Here is a 23,070-nt window from a genome sequence, read left to right as displayed (position 1 = left end):
CTTGTATAGCTATAAACTTCCCTCTTAGAACTGCTTTTGCTGCATCCCATAGGTTTTGGGTCGTTGTATTTCCATTGTGATTTGTTTCTAGGTATTTTTTGATTTCCTCTTTGATTTCTTCAGTGATCTCTTGGTTATTAGGTAGTGTGTTGTTTAGCTTCCATGTGTTTGTATCTCTTACAGAATCAAACACATTTTCCTGTAATTGATATCTAGTGTCATAGCGTTGTGGTTGGAAAAGATCCTTGATATGATTTCAATTTTCTTAAAATTACCAAGGCTTGATTTGTCACCCACGATATGATCTATCCTGGAGAATGTTCCATGAGCCTTTGAGAAAAAAGTACATTCTGCTGTTTTTTGATGGAATGTCCTATAAATATCAGCTAAGTCCATCTTGTTTTATGTATCATTTAACACTTCTGTTTCCTTATTTATTTTCATTTTGGATGATCCGTCCATTGGTGAAAGTGAGGTGTTTAAGTCCCCTACTATTATTGCGTTACTGTCAATTTCCCTTTTTATGGCTGTTAGCATTTGCCGTATGCATTGAGAGGTTCCTGGGTTGGGTGCATGAATATTTACAATTGTTATATCTTCTTCTTGGATTGATCTCTTGATCATTATGTAGTGTTCTTCTTTGTCTCTTGTAATAGTCTTTATTTTATAGTCTATTTTGTCTGATATAAGAATTGCTACTGCAGCTCTCTTTTGATTTCCGTTTGCATGGAATATCTTTTTCCCTCCTTTCACTTTCAGTCTGTATGTGTCCCTAGGTCGGAAGTGGGTCTCTTGTAGACAGCATATATATGGGTCTTGTTTTTGTATCCATTCAGTGAGTCTGTGTCTTTTGGTTGGAGCATTTAATCCATTCACATTTAGGTTAATTATTGATATGTATGTTCCTATTACCATTTTCTTAATTGTTTTGGGTTTGTCTTTGTAGGTCCTTTTCTTCTCTTGTGTTTCCCACTTAGAGAAGTTCCTTTAGCATTTGTTGTAGAGCTGGTTTGGTGGTGCTGAATTCCCTTAGCTTTCATTTGTCTGTAAAGCTTTTGATTTCTCCATCGAATCTGAATGAGATCCTTGCCGGGTACAGTAATCTTGGTTGCAGGTTCTTCCCTTTCATCACTTTAAATATGTCATGCCACTCCCTTCTGGCTTGTAGAGTTTCTGCTGAGAAATTAGCTGTTAACCTTATGGGAGTTCCCTTGTATGTTATTTGTCATTTTCCCCTTTCTGCTTTCAATAATTTTTGTCTTTAATTTTTTTTCTTTGTCTTTAATTTTTGTGTATTTGCTTACTATGTGTCTTGGCATGTTTCTCCTTGGGTTTATCCTGCCTAGGACTCTCTGCGCATCCTGGACTTGGGTGGCTATTTCCTTTCCCACGTTAGCGAAGTTTGCGTCTATAATCTCTTCAAATATTTTCTTGGGTCCTTTCTCTCTCTCTCTTCTCCTTCTGGGACCCCTATAATACGAATGTTGGTGCATTTAATGTTGTCCCAGAGGTCTCTTAGGCTGTCTTCTTTTCTTTTCATTCTTTTTTCTTTATTCTGTTCTGTAGCAATGAATTCCACCATTCTGTCTTCCAGGTCACTTATCCGTTCTTCTGCCTCAGTTATTCTGGTATTGATTTCTTCTAGTGTATTTTTCATTTCAGTTATTGTATTGTTCATCTGTTTGTTCTTTAATTCTTCTAGGTGTTTGTTAAAAATTTCTTGCATCTTCTCTATCTTTGCCTCCATTCTTTTTCCAAAGTCCTGGATCATCTTCACTATCATTACTCTGAATTCTTTTTCTGGAAGGTTGCCTATCTCCATTTCATTTAGTTGTTTTTCTGGGGTTTTATCTTGTTCCTTCATCTGGTACATAGCCCTCTGCCTTTTCATCTTGTCTATCTTTCTGTGAATGTCCATTCCCTTGCCTCTTGCATGTCTATTACACACACATACACACACGTACATGCACACATTTTGCATTGCAATTCCTCTTATATCTATCTCTTCCACTCCACCACCGAGGTGCTACCCTAACCATCTCACACCAGTGCATTTGCAACTTCCTTCTAGCTGGCTTCTCTAACTAAAAACCCTCCCTTCCAGTTCATCCTGTACACAACCACTAGTCTCACCCTCCTCAGATACTACCAGCATACAACTTAGAAAGCTCAGTGACTGTTGATTGATGGCAGCTCTTCTTCTATTCAGAAATCATTCAGTGATTCTTAGACATCCATGTGACAAAGTCAAAGTCCTCAAATTCAATGTCTCGTTATTTAGCCCCATCTTCCCCACCTCCTGCTCATCAAAATTACAACTTCTCATTCTCACAGACCTGGTCTAGTCAGTGTATAAAAACATTTGAAATGTGAGAAAGGTATTAAGCATATACCTTATAAATTAGGTATCAACAATAGGAATATTCTAATGCAATACTTAGTTCAAGTATCACCTATCTGACACTAAATTTTCATTGTAGTATAGCTACAAGTCATTGCATGGATTTCTCTTCTCTCTGTGCAGATGGTAAGACCTCTAATACTGGGGGCCATAACTTATATTACTTTATGTTTCCAAAACCACCTAGCCCATTTTTTGCATAAAAGAGTCACTCGAACATTCAACTAAGTCCAATATTAAATTTAAATATTTATTATAATTCTAGGACTGTTGCCTACTTCCTTTGCAAGCATTTGACACAAAGTAAAAACAAAAATCAGCAAACAAGAATAAGTAACTCTTTCACATTTTTTTTGTGTGTGTGTGGTACGTGGGCCTCTCACTGCTGTGGCCTCTCCCGTCGTGGAGCACAGGCTCCGGACGTGCAGGCCCATTGGCCATGGCTCATGGGCCCAGCCACTCCGCGGCACGTGGGATCCTCCTGGACTGGGGCACGAACCCACATCCCCTGCATCAGCAGGCGGACTCCCAACCACTGTGCCACCAGGGAAGCCCCACATTTTTAATATATTAAGAAACTGTTTGTAAGTACTAGTAGTTTAATACTCAAGCTGATTTTACCATGTTCCAAGCACTGTCCTCGATGTATTAACTCATTTAACTCTTATAACAGCCCTATAAAATGAACTCATTTAATCCTTGTAAGATTCCTATGAGATAAATATATTTATTCTTTATAAGAACCCTATGAGATATTACTTCCATTTTACATATAAGGGAAGTGATGTACTGAGAAGACAAATAACTTGCCCAAGGTCATACAATAAGAAAATGGAAAAGCTGGGACCTGAACCCAATCAGCTAAGCTCCAGAGTCTGCAGTCTCCCCAGAACACACTACTGCTGCCATGAAAGAGAACACTGCTCAACAAATCTGCTAGCCAGAATCATCTTTTTCAGTGAAGATAATATTTTTCCTAATTAAATAATCATTTAAAAAGCAAACATATATCTCCCAAACCTCACAGCAGTCATTCAGAATTAGATTTTTGTTTTGTTTCATTTTGTTTGTTTTTTTCGAGTGACTTATCATTTTGTTTGAGTCGTTTCTTATAATCTATTTTATCTTGAATATTTTTGTTTCTGAACCAATGTATTCTTTGATATTTCCACTGCTAGCTATCATTTATTAAGTTGTCTTGTCTGAAATGCTTGAAACTTAGAAAAAGAAACTACAGGGACTTCCCTGGCAGTCCAGTGGTTAAGACTCCACGCTTCCATGGCAGGGGATGCAGTTTCGATCCCTGGTTGGGGAACTATGATCCTGCATGCCATGCTGCGCAGCCAAAAAAACAAAAGAAGAAGAAGTAAAAAGAAAAAAAGTACAATGCAAACCTGAGTGATAAGGTAAATGGACAGCATCAGCTGTGGGCACCTTCTGGTATATAGGGATGGATGTATTTAACTGGGCCTGAAATTCCTCAAACTCAGCCTCACAATGCTTGTTACTAAGTAGCTGCAGGACAGAGCTAGGCAGTCTCCAAGAAAGATCCATTTAGTGACTATATCTGAATGGCAAGAAATTATTTTTTATTCCAACTTCTCTGACATTTTTTCTTTGATTTTTGCAAAGTAAAACAAAAACAAACTAAAAATTCCTGAGTGAGTTAAGGTTCATAACTCCACCAAAGTATGCTTTGAGGGAAAACACACATTCCCTGTACATGTAGGTGAGAAAAAGTGGCACATTTTCCTTTAATTTCAGGAACCTTGAAATGTAAAGAAAAGAAAATACAGTAGCTACATTCATAGATTCACAGAATTTTAGTCCTGAAGGCAAGAAGAATGATCTCATGGTCCAAGCTCCAAATATTAGATGTCTGCTAACCAAAATCAAAACATCCCTCATTCGGCTCTAAATGTCTCCCACATCTGACCCCAATCTGTAAGAATAACCTTCTCATACTCACCTGCACATCAGCCTAACTGGAAGGCAATCATACCTTCATTCTTTCTTTTAACAAACACTTATTAAGTACCCTCTATGATACTGAGCTGGGGTCTAGGAATCAGAACATGAGTATGATAAAATTTCTGCCCTCAAGGAACTCTCCTTTCGTGGAGAGATGGACATCAATAGTTGAAATGAAGTCTCTCAGCCTGAGGACATGAGGGTGGCCTCACACTGGAAGTGCACAGTTTAAGAGAGGTAATAGCCAGAAGCTCACCAGGTAGAGAAAGGAGGAGAAAGCAACCCAGACAAATGGAAGAGCATCCCCAAAAGGCAAAAAAAAAAAGTGTGAAACAGGATGGCATATATTGGGGGAGCTTTAAATAATTTGGGGTGACAACTCCAAGGGATGTTGTCATACCTCCAAGAGAAAGGACGATGCCAGATCAAGTTGGAGGGTAAAGTAAGGGCCCATCGTCAAGGGCTAGGTATACGTGGCTGAATATTTGGGCCCTATCCCCTGGTGACAGGGATCCACTGAGGAGATTCAAGCCAGGAAATGACACAACATTCCTCCTGCAGTTCTTCTGCGAGGGGAGATACCATATTTTAGCTTATGCTTAAGCCTCAGGTAGGAATTATGACCGCAACAGCATTAATGCCCATTCTGTCCTGGGAAGTCAGCAGCTAAAAGCAGGGTTCATGAAAGCAAACATTTTCCTGGCACCGACTATAGGAAACACACTGCTATTTTCAGTGGGGCGGTGTGTCTTTCTTGGTCTCTTTCCCTCCCGCCTTCCTAGACAGACATCCATGGGAAATCAATCAAGGCCTTTACACCGTGACACTGAGCCTACTTTACTAGACACGCCAGTCTGGCAGCCAGTAGGCATATGGCTCCTCCCAGCCCAAAACACAGGGAAAAGTCTGGGCTGGACGGTTCAGAGAACAACTGGCTTTTGAGAGAATACCCAGTGCTGTCTCTGATATAAATGCCACCATCATTGGACCTTTTCTGTTGATTTATAACAATAGAAGATAATATTATTAACGAGTATTTTATTTCCAGGAAAAAATGTATTGCTATTTTTCTATGCCCCATATTTAAAGTCTATTCTAGAGCTACAAAAGGCCAGATGGATAAGCAGGGTGGGGTCCTACTTACCTAATGTATTTCATATCTCACTCTACTCCTCCCACACCCCACTGTTCTCTCCCAAGTAACTCCTAGAGCCTGTCCTTTCCTATCGCATTCCATCCCTCTGCAGTTAGGGTCAACCCAGCTTGGGTTAAGGGAAACTGCACAAATACATTTGTTTATTGTCTAACCTAGTTAAACCAGTATTTTGGTTTTTTGTTTCACCTTAAGGTGCCTCAAAGTCTTTGCTATCCTAAAACTTGTCATGACTTTCTGAGAAACAGATTTAGTATACACTGCCTCTGAGACTTCTTTCCCAGAACGCCTTGCTCTCTGAGCCCTGCTGACATATTCTGGAACTCTTGTTTCCTGGAGCACATTTTGGGAAGTGGACTGAAGCCTGGTAGCAGAGATAACAGAAAAAGATGTGTGAGGATAAAGCAATCAAATTTTCTTCTGTGACCCATTAGCAATTTGATATGAAAAGAGGAGATCTAAAAGGTTTTGCACCATGATAATGTAGCTATCTTAAATAAGTATATGGCTTTGTAAAATGACAACTAAGGAGAGCTTTGAGTGTGCAAATTAGGATGTGTTTGCTAAAATCTGGAGGCATTTTTTATGTTCATGTCTTATGTGTGTTTGTGTACCTGCATATGTGTCATGTGAATCACAGCCTAGAATAGGACCCTGAGGGCAAAATCAGTTTATTGAAATGGGTTTCAAGAATAAAGAGCGACTATCTGAGTAGCTAGAGGGAGAGAGTTTCTTTCTGAATGAGAACCAATGTTTCTGTTATGCCTTCTTCAGTGTGGTAGGCAGAAAAAGGCCCCTGAAGTGTTCATGCCCTAATCCCCAGAACCTATGAATATATTACTTTATATGGCAAAAGGACTTTGAAGTGTGATTTAGTTAGGATCTTGAAGTAATGTAGGGAGATTATCTAGGATTATCTGGGTGGCCCAAATGTAATCACATACATCACTCAAAGCAAAGAACCTTTCTGGGCTATGTTTGGGGGAGATATGCTTATGGAAAAATGGTCAGAGAGATGTGACACTGCTGACTTCAAAGTGGGCCACAAACCAAGGACGGTGGGAAGTCTTTAGAAGCTAGAGAAGGCAAGGTAACAGATTCTCCCCTAGAACTTCCAGAAAGGAAAAGCTGACACCTTGATTTTAAAACCCAGTGAGACTATATCAGGCTTCTGACCTACAGAACTGTAAGATAATAAATTTTTGTTGTTTTAAGCCCCTGAGATTGTGGTAATTGTTATAGCGGGAGTAGAAATCTACTTCATTAACTTCTCCTACCCTCACCCTTCAGATTTCACTGTTCCACGAATCCTTAGCACATCTGCAATGTATATACATTGACACTTCTCAATTGCTTTAGTTTATGGATACAGATTTGGTACCTCGCAGATAATATCAGAAGGCTGACTAATAATTACACCCAGAAGGAACAATTTGCAAGTCGCAGAAGATGCCAAGTGTGCCTCTGGAGGCTGTACTTCAACAACCTTATTTTACAGACGAGGAAACAGGCCCAGATAAGCTCATCTGTTTCTCCCCCATCCTACCCCTACCCCCTCCACTGATCACATTTAAGCACCAATTTAAGAGATTAGAAGCACAAAAATGGGAGGTAATTAGTTCCATTCACTGGGCCTTCATTTACACCACTATTCGCGAATGTTTGAGTGTGTGTTTTAATGGCGAAGTCTGTCTTTCTTGCAGAGTTTAGAAAAGAAAAATCTCTTCCCATTTTCACTAATCCTGGACTTTCTCCAGCCTTGTATTTCTCACCCAGGAGACAGGCCTAATTAACAGATAGTATTGTACCCAGTCCCTGTAAAGATGGCATTGAGTTGACTTAGCCAAATACAGAATAACAAACAATGGAAATATATATAAGCAGAAGCTTAGCTGCAGATGATTCCCTGTTGGGACCATTTGTCTTTAGCCATGATATATGCACAGTCTTTATCCTATAGGAGATTCTCTGTTTTCCTCATGGATTCCCACAGAATCCAGTCCTGAAAAAAACATTTTGACCAAAGAAGATGCTGTAAATTTAAACACATAAATAAACCAGAGGGATAACTGGGCAACCATCCTGACTGGCTACAGCCACATACTCACAGGTGGTCCGAGGGCGCCTTGGGGTCCCATGCTTCCTGTGATTCCTGGGACTCCAGGGGCTCCGGGAATGCCCTAATAGACAGGAATACGGAGCAAAGGTGAGGACTCACTCATTCTCATCGAAAACAGCTAGCTCTCAAGAGAGAGCAGCAAACATGCACAGTTAACCTCACCTCCCCGCCCAACACCAAGTCTTCCGGATTCACTGCTCATTCCTGTTTCCAACTAACGTACCACAGAAGTAAGGAAGACAGTTTTGGAAAAGTCTCCACTCTGTCGGTTAGATGTAGTTCTTTCAAATTCAAGCCTTTTTTATATATAGTAGTGACATATACACATTACTATATAGAAAATAGATAATCAACAAGGACCTACTGTAGAGCACAGGGAATGCTACTCAATACTCTGTAATGGCCTATATGGGAAAATAATCTAAAGAAGAGGGGATATATGTATACGTATAACTGATTCACTTTGCTGTACACCTGAAACTAACACAACATTGTAAATTAACTATACTCCAATAAAAATTTAAAAAGAAAAAATAATTCAAGTCTTATCTGTGTCTAATAAAAGTAAATCAATGCAGGTGATCTTATGGGAAAGTGGCTCAGAGGTAGAATAACCAAGCCACATGGATACATTATTTTTTAAGGATGTTTTAGGAAGAGCTCTGTACCAAGGGATGAGTTGTTATACTATAGCAAAGATGGCCACCAAGGTGAAAGGTTTGGCAGAAGAAAATCTCACAAAAGAGATGAATTGCTTTAAAGCAGTACTACATCCCAGTAGTTCCTGGAAATACTTACAATTGGCCCTGGTGGTCCCGGAGGGCCAGAGGATCCATCCTTTCCAGGAAAGCCCTGGGGGAAGAAAAACATGGTGTGTCAACTATGCAGTTGCTTTACATGGCTTTCAGAAAAGGTGCACTTAATCCCATTCAATATCCGGGGGCAAGTCCTGTCACTTACTCTGGACTTCCAAGGATTCACTGCTTTTATACCCTTCATGGGAATTGTTCTTGGCAAAGACTTTTGTGTCTGTTGGCTCTATGAAATTGTCCGATGTAAGAATTTTAGGTGTAAGAGATACCACTTACAAACATAAACAGGAACTTGTTTCCAGAAAGTGTTTTTTATTAAACTAAGCATAACAAGTGAGAAGGGAGATCAATTCTGGTCATTAATGACCAGCCAAAAAGACGAATTAGTGTCTTTCTGGACCTAAGGGAGTTGGGGGCAGGGAATCCCTATCACAGGAATCTATATTACAAATTAGGAGTATTACAATATCTGCAACTCTACAGCTCTTCAGGAGCTGCCTGGGGGAAATGTGGGGGGATTTCCTGCTGTAATGATACAGTTTTGACTGCTGAGCAGGTTTACTGAATGTGTGTACATGTTTGCTTCCCCTTCCATGATGGAAGAGTTTAAGGCAGAAAGCAAACGATGTTCTTTATAAAAGTATCTTCCTCAATTATTGAATGTGTGTATGTGCATGTTATTTTTATGTGAATGTTAAAAAAAAATAGAACAGCTGGGGTGACTTACTCTCAAAAGGTTGTAGTTCTTAATTGTGGGTGCTGGTCCTTCCAATGCAGTTAAAAACATGAGAGAGGATCTTCCATCTGAATTTTATAATAAGTTTATAAAATTTTGTTCAAGACATTACATTCTACTACATGGAGAAATGGACTTTTCATCTTGGGATTTGTCCCCTACTAGAATAACCCATTCTCATCTCAAGTCAACTCAAACCAACATCTCCTGGCTTCCTTGCTGCCTCTCCCAATTCCCTTTCTGAAATGTGTGCCACTTTTCCAGTGAGCTGTCTTTTCCATTTATCTGGCTCATGAAAATCCTTCTCCTTAGGGGTGCCCATCCACATTCACATTATGTCTCCTTATGTCAAGGTATCAAATAAAAGAGAGTCAAGATGAGGCTGGATGAAAGGAAATGGTGTGAGTTGGGAGAAAAGGGGGTAGGATAGGAAAAGCAATGGTCAGCAAGGCCCTTTCATCATGCTCTCAAGCTCGAATACTAGCAAGTCTTTAAACCAGCTAAGGCAGAGGATTCTAGAACCCAGCAATCTTGATGGTTTTCCTTTTCTGCCTGGGCACATTATGAGGTAACATCTCCCATTCTCCTGTTCCAGCAATTCTGTTAGAGCCATGGGGCTGAGTTCTGGCCTGTGGAAAGGGGCCAATTCCACTTCTGGTTCATAACAATTTCCTATGGGTAATCCTCCACTTTCTTTTCCCCTTCTTTAACAACTTTAGGGCCCACATGTTGAAGATCAAAGTGTCCCAAGACGGAAAGACCTTGAGTCCCTAAGTGACTGTATGGATTAGAGACTAGCTCCACCCCACAGCCCCACTCCTCTACCTATTCTGTCGACAGCACTGGCTGTGACCAAACAATAGACTTTATTTCATTTCATTTCATTATTTTTTTTAATTGCTTGAAACCACTGAGATTTTAGGGTCTTCGTTATAACAGTTATCCTATACTAATATAAAGGCTAGTGTTTTTTTTCTCTACTACTCCTATTCATTCACTTTAATTATCCATTCAAAAATATTATTAAGTCAGAAAGCTTCAGTGATAGGCCCTGATACAGATTAAATTACACACACACATACATACGTACATACATACACACACACACACACACATCCTTCTTTGGATCTGCTAGCTAAACAACAAAAATTAATACTGACATAGGTTGAAAGAAGTTATTTTACATGGAGTTTAAATATAGCATATCCAGGAAGAGGGTGTAAAAAAATCAGAATATGTAAAAGAAAAACAGAACCTTAGAACTCCTCCAGCCCAACTCCCTCATCTGGTCAGTGAGAAAACTTAGGAGGCCTTACCATTAAAAAAAATTTTTTTTAATCTACTATTATTTTCTAGATGAAGTTCACATACGAAAAAAAGGGACTCTGAGCACACAGTCAGTAATTTAAGAAGACATTTTTCAAAGGACATCATTTGCTTCCTGCCTTAAAACTCTTCCAGCACTGGAGGGGAAGCAAACACACACTCGTGTGTAAGGCCACATATGACACACATGGCCCAGCAGTCAAAAGTATAGCATTGCTGCAGGAAGCCCTCCCTGACTCTTTTCCAGGCTGTGCCCAGAGAGAAAAAAAATCTCAAAAACAAGCAAGGGCAATTTTATTCAGAGGGAGGCAAGCCATGTCATACTTTCTGAAAAGAAAACTGTATTATTCCAAGGAAGATCTGCAGGAAATAATACATTGACTCCCCTCTCCCAATCACGTTTACAAAGCAATGATCTGTCAGCGCTCTCCTTCATCGTGGCTCTGGAAGGATGCTCTAGAGAACAGTTTTGAATTCACTTGATTTACAGACACCATGCGTGTATCATCTGGAAGCGAAGAGGATGAAATGTCGTTCTTATATAGGAGCTAAATTTGGCCGAGAGGCTATTGCTTCTGTGCGATCAAATCAAAAGAAGAGACTACATGTTTGTTCACTCTGTGTTCTTCCACCGAAAACACATCCTCAGAAGCTGAGATTTCTTTTTTTTTTTTTTTTGAGGGCAGAAATCATGTCTTATTCACCGTTCCTTTCCTAATTCCTCCCTAGCACATGGTTGGCACAAAATAGGTACTAATAAAAAGTTAAATTTGAATAAAATTGAGGCACCTGGAAGAAGTGCTCTGGTTATCATGTATAAAATACATTTATCATTTATAAAATAAATAAATATGATTTGCAGGTATAATTAGTCCAGAAAAGCATAGGGTGGGCTGAGGGGGTGGGGGATGCCAATCTTATCCGTCTTTGCTCTTGAACCCTCCACAAGCCTGGAGGAAAGGGATCGGGAGTTATCTAGCTCAGAAGTTGAAATTTCATTTCAGTGACTATCTGAGAGGTGGTTTCCTAGAAGCAGACTGGGTTGTTGTTCCTTTGATTTATAGCGGGAGTGTTCTTGGGAGAAAGCTTTTAGGTATGAAGGAGGCAGGAGAGTGCAGGCAGAGAGGTTAGGTTAGAATTGGATTTAGCTAAGACTGGCTTCAGTGTGACCCCATGGGGAGCTCTGGAGTGTGAGTTACACCTCAGAGTTGACCTACCACAAGGTTTTACATACCCACATCAGTTAGTCATTGACTGGAGCCAAGGTGGCAGTTCCAAGGGTAGTCCTCTGTAGAAGAGGTAACTGAGTTGTTAGCAGTCAAACCCACAGCAGCTGGGGGATGGAGTACACCTGCCAGGTAAAGGGGCTCTGACCGGGGCACCAGTAGCATCCATTCCAGTGCATTTTACTATAGCTCTTTCGTTCATGGAATGTCATGAACGACTGCACATTTTTACATATAACAGTTCAAGAATAAAGGTGTTCTTAAGGGTACTGTGAGTTTCCTGTTTCTCTCATTCCAAATTAAAATTTACTTGCTATATCTGGTTATAATTAAAAGGATGTTAGGCTCAACATTATTTTAGAAACATTATCAAAGCCCTTTTTCCCCCAAATCTCTTCCTAACCCTAAAAAAGTTCACAATTTCATCACATAGTTTTATTTTATAACTTTTGAATCACACTTTAAATTTATCTTTGAAAGATTTGTTTTACTTGTAAGCCTCGCATTTGTCACATTACTGAAACATATTTGCAGAACTACTATGTGCTGGGCATTTTGCTAGGTTTGGGGTAGACCATGATGAACAAGACAGTTTCTTTTCAAGGAGGTGACGGTTTTGAGAAAAGTCAACAATTGAAAGTAAATGACAATGAGCTATGATGATGGACTAGAAGCTTCCATGGGAACATGCAGGAAGGGCACCTAATCCAGGTGTGGGGTTTCACAGGAGAGGTGGATTTTAAGTCAAGGGATCCAGGATGGTTGGGACACTGCATCACTCTCCCTGCTCAGGTACCACTGCAGCATCCACATTACAGCCCATCCTCACATGCAGGTCAGCTCTTTATATCAAAGCAATAAACTGGATGAAAAGAAAAACCACGTAAAATGTCTGCATTTTACATGGCAAAATCATCGGCAAATTCTAGCTTTGTGATTCATCTTCACTTTAATCAAAGCCAGCTGAATGGTTTTCAGCCCTAAACAGCTAGAAATGGGTTTGCACTTCCCCAAACATTTCTAGATCTATAAATTATCCATTTCATATCAGGAAGCCAATCTCAGTACATGGGTGTTTGCGGATTAAGCACCCTCATAAAAAACAGAAAACTTTAATTAAGCAATGAAGAATGTATATTAGGGGACAGAAGATTAAACAATAAGCATAATGTGAGAATTCACTTAAACCGATACGTTTATTTTTTAAAGCGCAGAAAATCAGCCACTTACAAACAGGGGTGTTTTATACCATGAGTAGCTCCAATCATTTTTCCTTTTTGAGATTCCCACCTCAAAATATTAATACGCACCAACAACCCACATTAAAAATAATTTTTGCTATAAAAACTTGAAAGGCTTTTTATAATTTTTTTGGAAAACATCTGGCTCTGAGCAACTTATTAAGTTATGGTGGGCTATGATTTGTCAGCAAAAGGAAATCTATCCAAAATGTGTCTTCAAAAATCACTGATGTTTGAATAAATACTAAATTTAACCATGGTTGAAGTTAGCAAAGTGTAATGTTTTACAGACATTTAACTAATTTATTAATTTTCATTTTTCTTTTCCATACACGAGAGCAAACACATATGCTTTTTTCAGGTGGCAAGCACTTTTCGTAGGCTCTTAAAAAGTTTGTAGTTTCAAGGTACTGTCTATGGCATCTAAAGGATGAAACAGATGTGCCCACAAAGTGTGTTGTAACTAAAGTTAGAAGCTAGAATATTTATGTTTATGTAGATAACAGAAATAGCACTCAGAGCTAGTGACTCAGTTATGATATTCACCATCCATGCCTTCTTTGAAGCCTGCAAGGGTGGACCACGGACACGAACCGTAATTGGCAGTAACACAGCCAACTGTTAAGGTCCTTTGACGGACACCACACTCTCAGGTAGAGTGGGATCTGTAAGCAGCTGGCATCTGATGAGTTTGTTGAAACGGAACAAACTCAAGCAATGAAGACTAAAGACACACTTGAAGAAAGCCCATCTGCACAATTTCAACCCGGAGAGCAACGGCAAGAGACCAGCGTGGCGGTCAGCCATAGGAAATAAGGCTTTACTTGCAACTAAGGATTAAGACCAACCACCAGATGAAGAGGCCAAGGGGTAAAAAGCCACAGACTCTGTAAACACTGGCCCAGGTTAGAGATCCAAGATCAATCCTGAATGTGATAACTATGTTGAGTCACACTGGGGAATTTTCAGTTTCTCACACACACACACACACACACACACACACACAGAGCACGTATGTGTGTATATATATGTTTATATATACAGATATTTTATATATGTACACAATACACTACTTTTTTAATGTACAAATATATATATATTACATATATAAGTTAAATGTATATATAGAAATATAAACGTGTATAGTTTTAGTAACCTGCAATGGTGACTTCAGTGAATTACAACCACAGCAATATTCTACCCAAGAAACTACTTTGACACACAAAGGACTTAACATAATATACTATCCAGTGATTCTAAAACCTAGCTGATTATTAGAATCATTAAGCTTTTTTTTTTTTTTTTTTTTGCGGTGCGGGCCTCTCACTGCTGTGGCCTCTCCCGTTGCGGAGCACAGGCTCCGGACGCGCAGGCTCAGCGGCCATGGCTCACGGGCCCAGCCGCTCCGCGGCATGTGGGACCTTCCCGGACCGGGGCACGAACCCGTGTCCCCTGCATTGGCAGGCGGACTCTCAACCACTGCACCACCAGGGAAGCCCTCATTAAGCAGGGAAGCCCTCATTAAGCTTTTTTAAAACTATACGTGCCTAAGTCATACCCAAGACCTTTGTATCTGAATCTCTGAGGCAGAAGCTCAGGAATCTGCATATTTAAAAAAACAAAACAAAACACAAAACAACAATTTGGTCATTTAAGTTGTGGAACTGCTGGTTTACAAATATAAAAATGTCTCGCCTGACCCCAAGGGACAGCGTTAGAACCAGAGTGCAAGACAGATAGCATTTGTACCCTATGCCCCAATAGAAGCATCTTTAAAGCCAGTAATAACATGATACTAATTTCCTAAGTAACAGTTCTCTCCTCGGATGGGCCACTATCCAAGTAAAAGTGAAAAGTAATCACAGAAACATATTCTTATGTGTGAACAATCAATTTCTACTTCCTCAAGAAAGTCACCCAAACTGGGTTCCTTCTCCACAAAAAAATGCTGGGTGAGATATCTTCAGTGACGGAGTCCTTCTTATTCATATTTTTACTGGAAGAGTTGCCCATATTAACAAAATCCCACTTTACCCTTTAACATAACTTTGTGGAAGGAAAGAGTGCAGTGTTGGCGCCTGAGAGTGGATTCTAATCCTGGCTGCAATGCTGGCTTGCTGTGTGGCATTGTTTGAGTGACTTCAACTTTCTGAGCTTCAGATCCTTTGTCTATATAATGGGGTCACAGTGCCTAGCATTCATGATTATTCTGAGGATTGGAGAACATAACATTTGTAAAGCACTGCACTTAGTCAAGAATCAATGACAGTGGCCGCTGCCCTTTTTATTAAAATAATCTGCCAAATCCCAATTGCATATACTGTCATCACTGTGGTTGACTGGGAGAATGTTTTCCCGGGATTTTATAAAAACCCGTTTAGATCCATGAAAAGGAAAATCGTGTCGTTCTCTCCACTGGCTTTGTGATGAGTTTTACATTTCCTCTTCTGGAGGAAGGAAGATACTCAAGGGGATAATTATCATGAATCTTAGTATTTAATAAAACAGTCCTTAGATGAATCTCTCATCATAGCTTGACATTTATGATAGGAATTAAATCCAGATCGTTGACTCAAGTTCAATTTTTCAAGTGTATTTTAAGTCCAACTCGCTTTGATGAAGTGGGACATTCATCACAAGTATGGCCTTTGTTTACATCAAACCCACATAAAAAGGAAGCGTGTTCCAAACGTCCTTTCAATGTGGACTCCAAGAAAATTAAACGACAAGCCACTTGCTTTTTCTTTAGACTTTTTTCATAGTTCATTAAAATCTTCTAAGGTGCCTTAATAATGCTAAGGACAGGCATTATAAAATATTGCACTGTCCTGACTCATTAGGTCTACACTGAAAATAGTGGATACTTGTATCAGCTAAAGTTGAAATTTTATATAGAAATTCTTTATATGAATTAATTCCCACAATAGCTCTATGGAGTCGAATATTATTTTTTCCACTTCACAGATGAGGAAAGTGAGGCTTGGGCTTTTTAAGTAACTGGTTCAGTGTCACATGGCTGGGGTTCAAACTGAGGTCTGGCTAACTGGCCAAGTCTCTGATATTTACCACTGGACCATCCTGCTTCTCGTAACCACACAAGTTCAGCAGAATTCATATGTAGAACTTTTTTAACAGTATTTCACCTTTTAGAGATGAAAAAGGAAGGCTGTGGTTATGGCATGAAGACAGGAGAGGCAGGGAGCAGTAACTTGGGGGGAAGGAAGCATTCCAATTTCAGTTTACTTGGAATTTTAAAACTAACACCCTTGGTACAAAGGAGGAATTGCTACCTTCCAGATGCCATACCATATATATCTCCTGGTCATTTTTATTTCTTGTCTCTCTGACTTTTTAGAAAACCATAGTAAGAATTGGAAAATAAAAATAATTTTAAAAGTTTCTATTTGGAATGCTTGACAGAAAGCTGGTGGTCTTGGATATGAGGGAGCCTCAGAACTAGAAAAGAGGTAGTCTTTCCTTTCCTTTTCAGTTCTTTCTTTCACTGCTTATACTTATCATCCATGTCTTGCCCGTTTTCCCTGGTTTCTCTAAGGACCACCTGGGTGTCTAGGGTGGGGGATGAGAGATCCACCCTACATCAGAGGAACCCAAAGATCACAGGGTGGACCCTGGGGTCAGAGACACCAAGAAAAGAAGAGGAAGGAGGCAAAAAGGGAGATGGCAAGATTGACAGTGGAAAAGAAAGGTGAGATAAGGATGCTGTTGGCTGCAATGACTCAGAATGAAAACTGATGCCTGAATACATTTGGCTGTTAACTCTGCACTTGCACTGTTGCTTTATATGGTGTGGTCCTGCATTGTGCTCTACTGGCTTCCCAGCAAGAGGCTGAGACTGGTTCAGTGAAGAAGTCCAACTTTTGCTGGACTTGCTTATAGCCTGAGGCCCAGGATTGCCTCTACAAGTCAAAGATTCCCCTTGGGAAAAGCCAGAATAAGCTAGAAACATTAGAAAACATGTTTCCTGTTTAAAGAGGAGATGCTTAATCTTTTTTTCAGTCTCTGCTAAACCCTCCTTCCTTGTAGACTAAATGAATAAGTGACATTGGCACTGGCTCTGGGTAAGGGATGCTAACCTTTCCCTAAGCTAATAGTCAAGGTGATGGCTCTAGCTTTGGGCTATGAATTCTTAACAGTCTATAAGAAAAGACAATGATAAAAAAGGAAGAATGACCAGTAAGGAAGAGCCCCTCACTCCTACAGCACACCTCACTCACCTACTCTCTGCAGCTCTCCAAGGAGCTAGAAGCACTGATCGGACATCACCACGCACATTTACCCCAGCTTCCTCCTTCTTTGCCTTGAGTGGTCTTTACTCACTCAAGATCAGAGGAAATGAGGCACAGTAATGGGAAGTCATTTCAGGGCTTCGAGTAAAGAAAAGACAAAATAACCTTGTCTTCCTGATTCCCCAGTTTTCTGGAATTAGTTTCTCAGGCATTTCAGCAGTAAGTTTCATCATCCAGTGTGTTTGCTCTCAGTCTGTCCTATGCCACGGTTGTTACTGTCATTATTATTACTTATAATTTATTATGATTATTACTACTACTATTATTATTTCCTTTCTGAATGCAACTTTGCCTTTTAGGATAGCCTAAGGCAGAGCAGGAATAATCTTAAGTGTCTGTCCTTAGCTCTCTTTCAGCAACATCCTCTCCCACAGCCTAACCAGAAAGAAGGAGCTCCGTGTCTGAGATCTGTTCCTACCACTATGAAAGTTGGTCCTGGACCTCTAACTGTACAATCCTGCTAAATAACTATCTAATTGTTTTAGACCCTTTACTTTCATTAAGACCCCAGATGCTTGACTAAACAGATCAGAGCCTCCTAAATAACTCTGTTTTCACCCATCTTTCCTCCCAGCTTGACTGTTTCCGATGAAGACCCATTGGTTTTCCTGGCCCCAGGGAAGAGTCATGGTCTTGATTCCACTTCCTCCTTCTATTTCTTCCTGGTAGATGATGTACAAATTGCCTCCTTTAGTTATTGAAAGTCTCTCCTGTTCTGGATATTTTCCTTCTGGAGGTACTAATGAACAACTCTCTCTAGGCTGAGCATAGAACATGGCACATAGTATGTACTCAGTTAAGATATGTGCTCAACTAATATCTTATTAAATAAGATGTTAAGATATTGAAAAAATATTGGGTTGGCCAAAAAGTTCATTCCCGAACAAAATTTTGGCCAACCCAATATATGAGTGGTCCCTTCCTCAAGCAGGGCAGCCCCTCCTCACGCTACACAATTCTAGGCGGCACCACTATATTTTATTCTGTGTTTTCGGCACCCCCTCAAGTTGTACTCTGGAACGGTATTGCCCTCAATATCTTTTCTAAACCAATTGTCACAGGATTTGCACAATCTTGTTTTTAACATGGCCCTATAAAGAAAGAGTATCCTCTGGAAACCAGTTTTAAAAAGCAATTCCATTCCCATCCAAGAATTTTTCAAAATAGGAATTAGAGACACTTGAAAGTTTTACCTCCAGATTGAGCGAGAGAGGGAAATAAAATCCATGTACATATATATTAACGCTTTATTACACGCTAAGACTTTTTATCCTATAGAATAAAACATGTTTGGAAGAATGGCAAAATATTTATAAAAAGTCTGCATTGGTATATTGGTTTTAAAAAAATTCCAAACCCAAACGATCTAGACACTAATCCCATATGTTTGATTTGGGAGTTCCTTGCCAAGACTAGCCTCTACGCATGGATAAATCAAGTAAATTCACTGAACCAAATCTTTAGAATTGCTGTTTTCAGAGCTTCAGGAATCATGAAGGAATCTAGGTGTGTAACCACACAGGATTTTAGCCTAAGCCCTTTGCCAAAACATACAAATACTTTTAGACACTCCTTCCACATGTACAAGAAACCTACATAAATCTAACTTTTAGAGAATGCCTCTTTTAGATACCTTCACCTGGACATGCTTTACAAACTAATTCCATTTGATAGAGACTAAACTGAGATTTTAAGCAAATGAAAGTTGGATGTGAAACCAAAAAAAAAAAAAAACAACCCAACATGGAAGGAATTTAAATTCACACACCTACACTCCTATAGAAAAAATGATTTCCTTATTCTTGAGCAGTATAGCTAAAGGCAGCCTTGTTTGAGTAGAGAAGTGGGTCTTCCAGCCAATCGTTTGCTAACCTAGTGGGTTAGTTGTCCCCAGAAATACCAGGGAATGTCACCAAATGTGTTGTCCTTTACTGGATTGGATCTAAGTGGTGGACACTATATATAATTCAGTCTTGAGAGACACTGTGCAGCTGCCCACATGTCTACATCAGTGTCCTTTTAAGGAAGACCAGCCTCCCTCCCTTGCTGAACATGTAATGACTTCCTATTGCCTTCCTGTTAAAGCTCAAAATCCTTGGTCTGAAAAAAAGATAGCTGTTGTGAGTTTGTTTTTACCACTTCAGTTTCATCTCTTGACAATCTCTCCACACCTGTGTGCACACACGTGTACACTCGTGCACGTATATATACACACACACACTGCAGTCTAATCTCCAGCCATACGGAACTAGGTTCAGAAATGGAAATGCCCCACCTTCTCTTCAACTCCACTTCTTTATATGTCATATATGCTGTCCTCTCTACTTGCAATAGCTTTCCTTTCCTCATGTATCTGGCTAATTTCTATCTCTCAGTTGAAATCCAGTCTGTATGGTGCCCCCTCTGGGAAGCTTTCCCTCGCCCTCCAAGTCTGGCTTAGTTATCTATTCTTTGTGCTCCCACAGGGCTCTGTCAATACTCCCATTATAGCATATGTTTCTTATTTGGTTCTATTTCCCCCCAAAAGCTATAAACTCTTTGAGGACAAGAACCTCAACCCTGGCTCAGTGAAGACATGTTGACTAAACAAACTCTAGTTGTTAACTCGTCCCTCAACCATCCTCATACTTTCTTTTATTGCTGTCTACTTGAACAGGAATTGATAATTGATGCATATTAAATAAATGGAGAATATTACAGAGAGTCATAATTACTAAATTCCAATTCATATGATTCTTGATTTCCTTTAGGTTTGCTCCTTGAGAATTTGAAACAACTGGAAAATCTGTTAGAACAAAGCACACTATTCAGTGCAAACTATATTCAGGTTACGGGAACATTCAGGAAGAGGTGTGGTTAATTTGGGAAGGTTTGATGAAAGTTTCTAGATTTTGAGGAAAGTTATAGACATGGAAGAATACCAGTTAAGGGAAACAGATGCAGGATTGGTAGAATGCAGATAGATGGGAGGAAAAAATAAAGAAAAAAAAAAAAAAAAACACCTGGTTTGCCTTCCATGCATAGAACTTGCCAATAGCAAGAGTGACTTGGTGAGAAATCTACTGTGCTAACGAGCAACCTTGGGCAAGTCCTTACCCTTTGGCCTGGTGAGCCATCACGTCCTGGTGAACCAACACCTCCTGGGATGCCCTAGATACAGCAAGGACAGGAAAATGGCAGAGTTATCAAGTTATCGAAACCAATTACCCTCTCACCCAGCTTCCCTGAAATAAATCAAGGCCTCCAAGCAAACCTGATAGCATAAAGGTGAGGCCTTCCTGACTGAGCATTCAGAACCCAGAAGCTATTCACCAGAAGGAAAAGAAGTGTCCCCCACCAGGGCTCACCCAGGGGAGCATCAGTAGGACCTAAGAGGGGGCTGAAGTAAACGAATACACGCTAATGGTCCTTAGTGTAGAAACCACTCATTGCCAAGATCACAACTGACTTCAGAAGCTACAGTCTTCTTTCTTCTTGGCAAAGCTCTAGAGCTGAGAGCAACGGAATAAAAGAATAAAAGTAATACCTGTGGGCCAGGAAGTCCAGTCGCTCCTTTCTCTCCTTTTTCGCCTGGCATTCCCTGAACAACCAAAAGGACGTGGGGTTAAGTTCACATAGGTAAATAGGTAAATTCTCAGTCTTTTCTTTTTCTCCACTGACTCTTTTAACATTTCCAACATTAAATTGCTTTCACACTAACATCCAAATACAGCGTATTTCACTTTTCACATAAGCTACACCACCTAGGTAAGCATGCCTACAGACCAGAACGTTTATATAGCAGAATAGTTTAAACACAGTGTATACAGTCTGATATGGCTAAGCTCATACTGTAAATATGTGAGGGGAGTTGAATATTTCAGTATTATTTATAGTTTAGATTTTAAAGCTTATATCTCTATATATTTTTGTTTTGTTTTGGCCAGAAATTTATAAGAATGGAAAAGGAAACACAGTACCTGACAAGTAGCAGGACCTCAACAAATAGTTAGTAGTAGTAATAGTGGTAGTAATTATACAAACTGGCATGTTAATGCTTTCTAAGATGTGAAAATAACTCTGGAAGAGACTTCTCAGCTAGGGAGACACAATCATATGCACAGAAAGATTGCTAAAAATGTGCTTAACAGCATCATGCTTCAAATACTAATGACAGAGATTGGCTTTTATTCCTTAAATCTAGATCCGTCTAGTGAGATCACTGAAAATCAGTGAGTGGGATTGCATTTGTTTTCATTGGTACAAACAACTTATACAAAGAAATGTGGCTGTAGAGAGTATACTGTCTATAATCTAAAACTCAGAGCACCACACTTTAAGGCCTGTTGAGATAAAGATCATAATTAAATGGCTTTCATGAAGCTATTTCCACAATTACTACAAATGCAAAATGAATAACTTAAATTTGTATAACATTTGTCACTTTCTAGATTTTATCATACCCCCTAAGGACTTAGTCAAACAAGAAAAAGGGCCATACATGTCAAGCCCTGCTTTCTTTTCTATAGACAAATTATCTGTGTATATACCTACTCCCTAGGCACATATCTGTTTGTAAAAGACCCCCTTCATTGAACAAAAAATTGGCTAATGAATGAAGTCTCAATTATTACTTTCAGTTCTTATTTTTAGGGGTTGGAAGAGGCTGAGGACCATTATCAAGGCACAGAAGACAAAAGTTCATTCTATATAACTCATGGAGAAGTAATAACAATAAAACCCATCTGAATGTTTACACACAACTCACAGGCATTCCTTGAATGGACAGACCACTTGGTCCTTGGGGTCCAGGAGGACCCTGAGGTCCCGGAGGGCCTGTTTCACCCCGAGGGCCATCTGGTCCCTGGAAGGCAAGAAGTCATCCCAAAGGTAAGTTAAACCCTCTGGTACCCAGAAATATCTGCTACCCAGATATTTCTACTTACGGCGTTTATAATTTATTTCATTAACTAATTTTTCCTAAGACATAAAACACTCATAGGATAACAAGATACCAAGCCTCAGATGATCCACCTCCCAGGCAAAGTGTCATCAGTAAAGCAAAAGAGTAAACACACAGTAGTTGCTGCAACTTCATTTATTTATTTTTGCTTACATAAATAGGAACATTGTGCCAATTATGTGAGTAACTAGACGCCCACACTCCACAACAAACCCAAAAGATATAAGTGATACAAGACTACCCTCTTGGTTTGTGAAGGTTCACACCATCCAGCCGAACTATAGTCTCTCCCCCTTCACTACTGTGAACTATCTATCTCTGGGGCACTCGTCTGCGTTTACTGAAGACATTGCCTCCCTTGTAGTGTATGAGATGGAGCCAAGACATCAAGTATCTGCCTGAGAAAATGTGTCACAATCTCAAAAAATAAAACAAAACAAAAAAAGAAGATATCTTATGGTCTGAGTTTTGAGCTGTGTAGTACCTGATTAATTATCTTCAGCCTTCTTTCACTGACTTCTCCCCTGTAAGCCTGCCCCCACCCTCCACATTCGCTCTTACCTTGCTCTACTTGTTTCCAATTTTCTAGTAAAACAACATTGCAATGTTCTCTTCTCCATGAACAAATACTATGCAAATTTAATAAGTCACCATACTGAAGCAGTAAGTCAAGCAAGATGGTTGGAGCGATGATTCGGAGCAACATGGTGAAAATGAGATAGTAAATTATAAAGGGCCTTGAATGTCGTGCTAAGGAGGGTGAATTGTATTCTCAAAGCAATCACACATGACTGCAGGTTTTAAGAGTATGATGTGATCCAGTATAACTTTAAAGA

At 39.7% G+C, this 23,070-nt stretch overlaps 1 protein-coding gene across 4 annotated transcripts in view; it reads right to left on the bottom strand.

Moving 5' to 3' along the window:
- The window catches only part of COL14A1 (collagen type XIV alpha 1 chain), a 243,885-nt gene that overhangs the window by 33,895 nt on the left and 186,920 nt on the right, over positions 1 to 23,070 (bottom strand). For all 4 annotated transcript variants that reach the window (XM_060128280.1, XM_060128282.1, XM_060128279.1 and 1 more), the window contains exons 38-42: positions 22,040 to 22,135; positions 20,819 to 20,872; positions 20,389 to 20,442; positions 8,443 to 8,496; positions 7,634 to 7,705 (exon numbers count right to left, since the gene is read on the bottom strand). In XM_060128280.1, the coding sequence (XP_059984263.1) occupies positions 7,634 to 7,705; positions 8,443 to 8,496; positions 20,389 to 20,442; positions 20,819 to 20,872; positions 22,040 to 22,135 (330 nt within the window). The remainder of the gene's footprint in view (positions 1 to 7,633; positions 7,706 to 8,442; positions 8,497 to 20,388; positions 20,443 to 20,818; positions 20,873 to 22,039; positions 22,136 to 23,070) is intronic.

The sequence above is a fragment of the Lagenorhynchus albirostris genome, chromosome 17, assembly GCF_949774975.1.
Source record: "Lagenorhynchus albirostris chromosome 17, mLagAlb1.1, whole genome shotgun sequence".
Classification (NCBI taxonomy): Eukaryota; Metazoa; Chordata; class Mammalia; order Artiodactyla; family Delphinidae; genus Lagenorhynchus; species Lagenorhynchus albirostris.
This window is presented reverse-complemented; position numbering and strand designations above follow the sequence as displayed.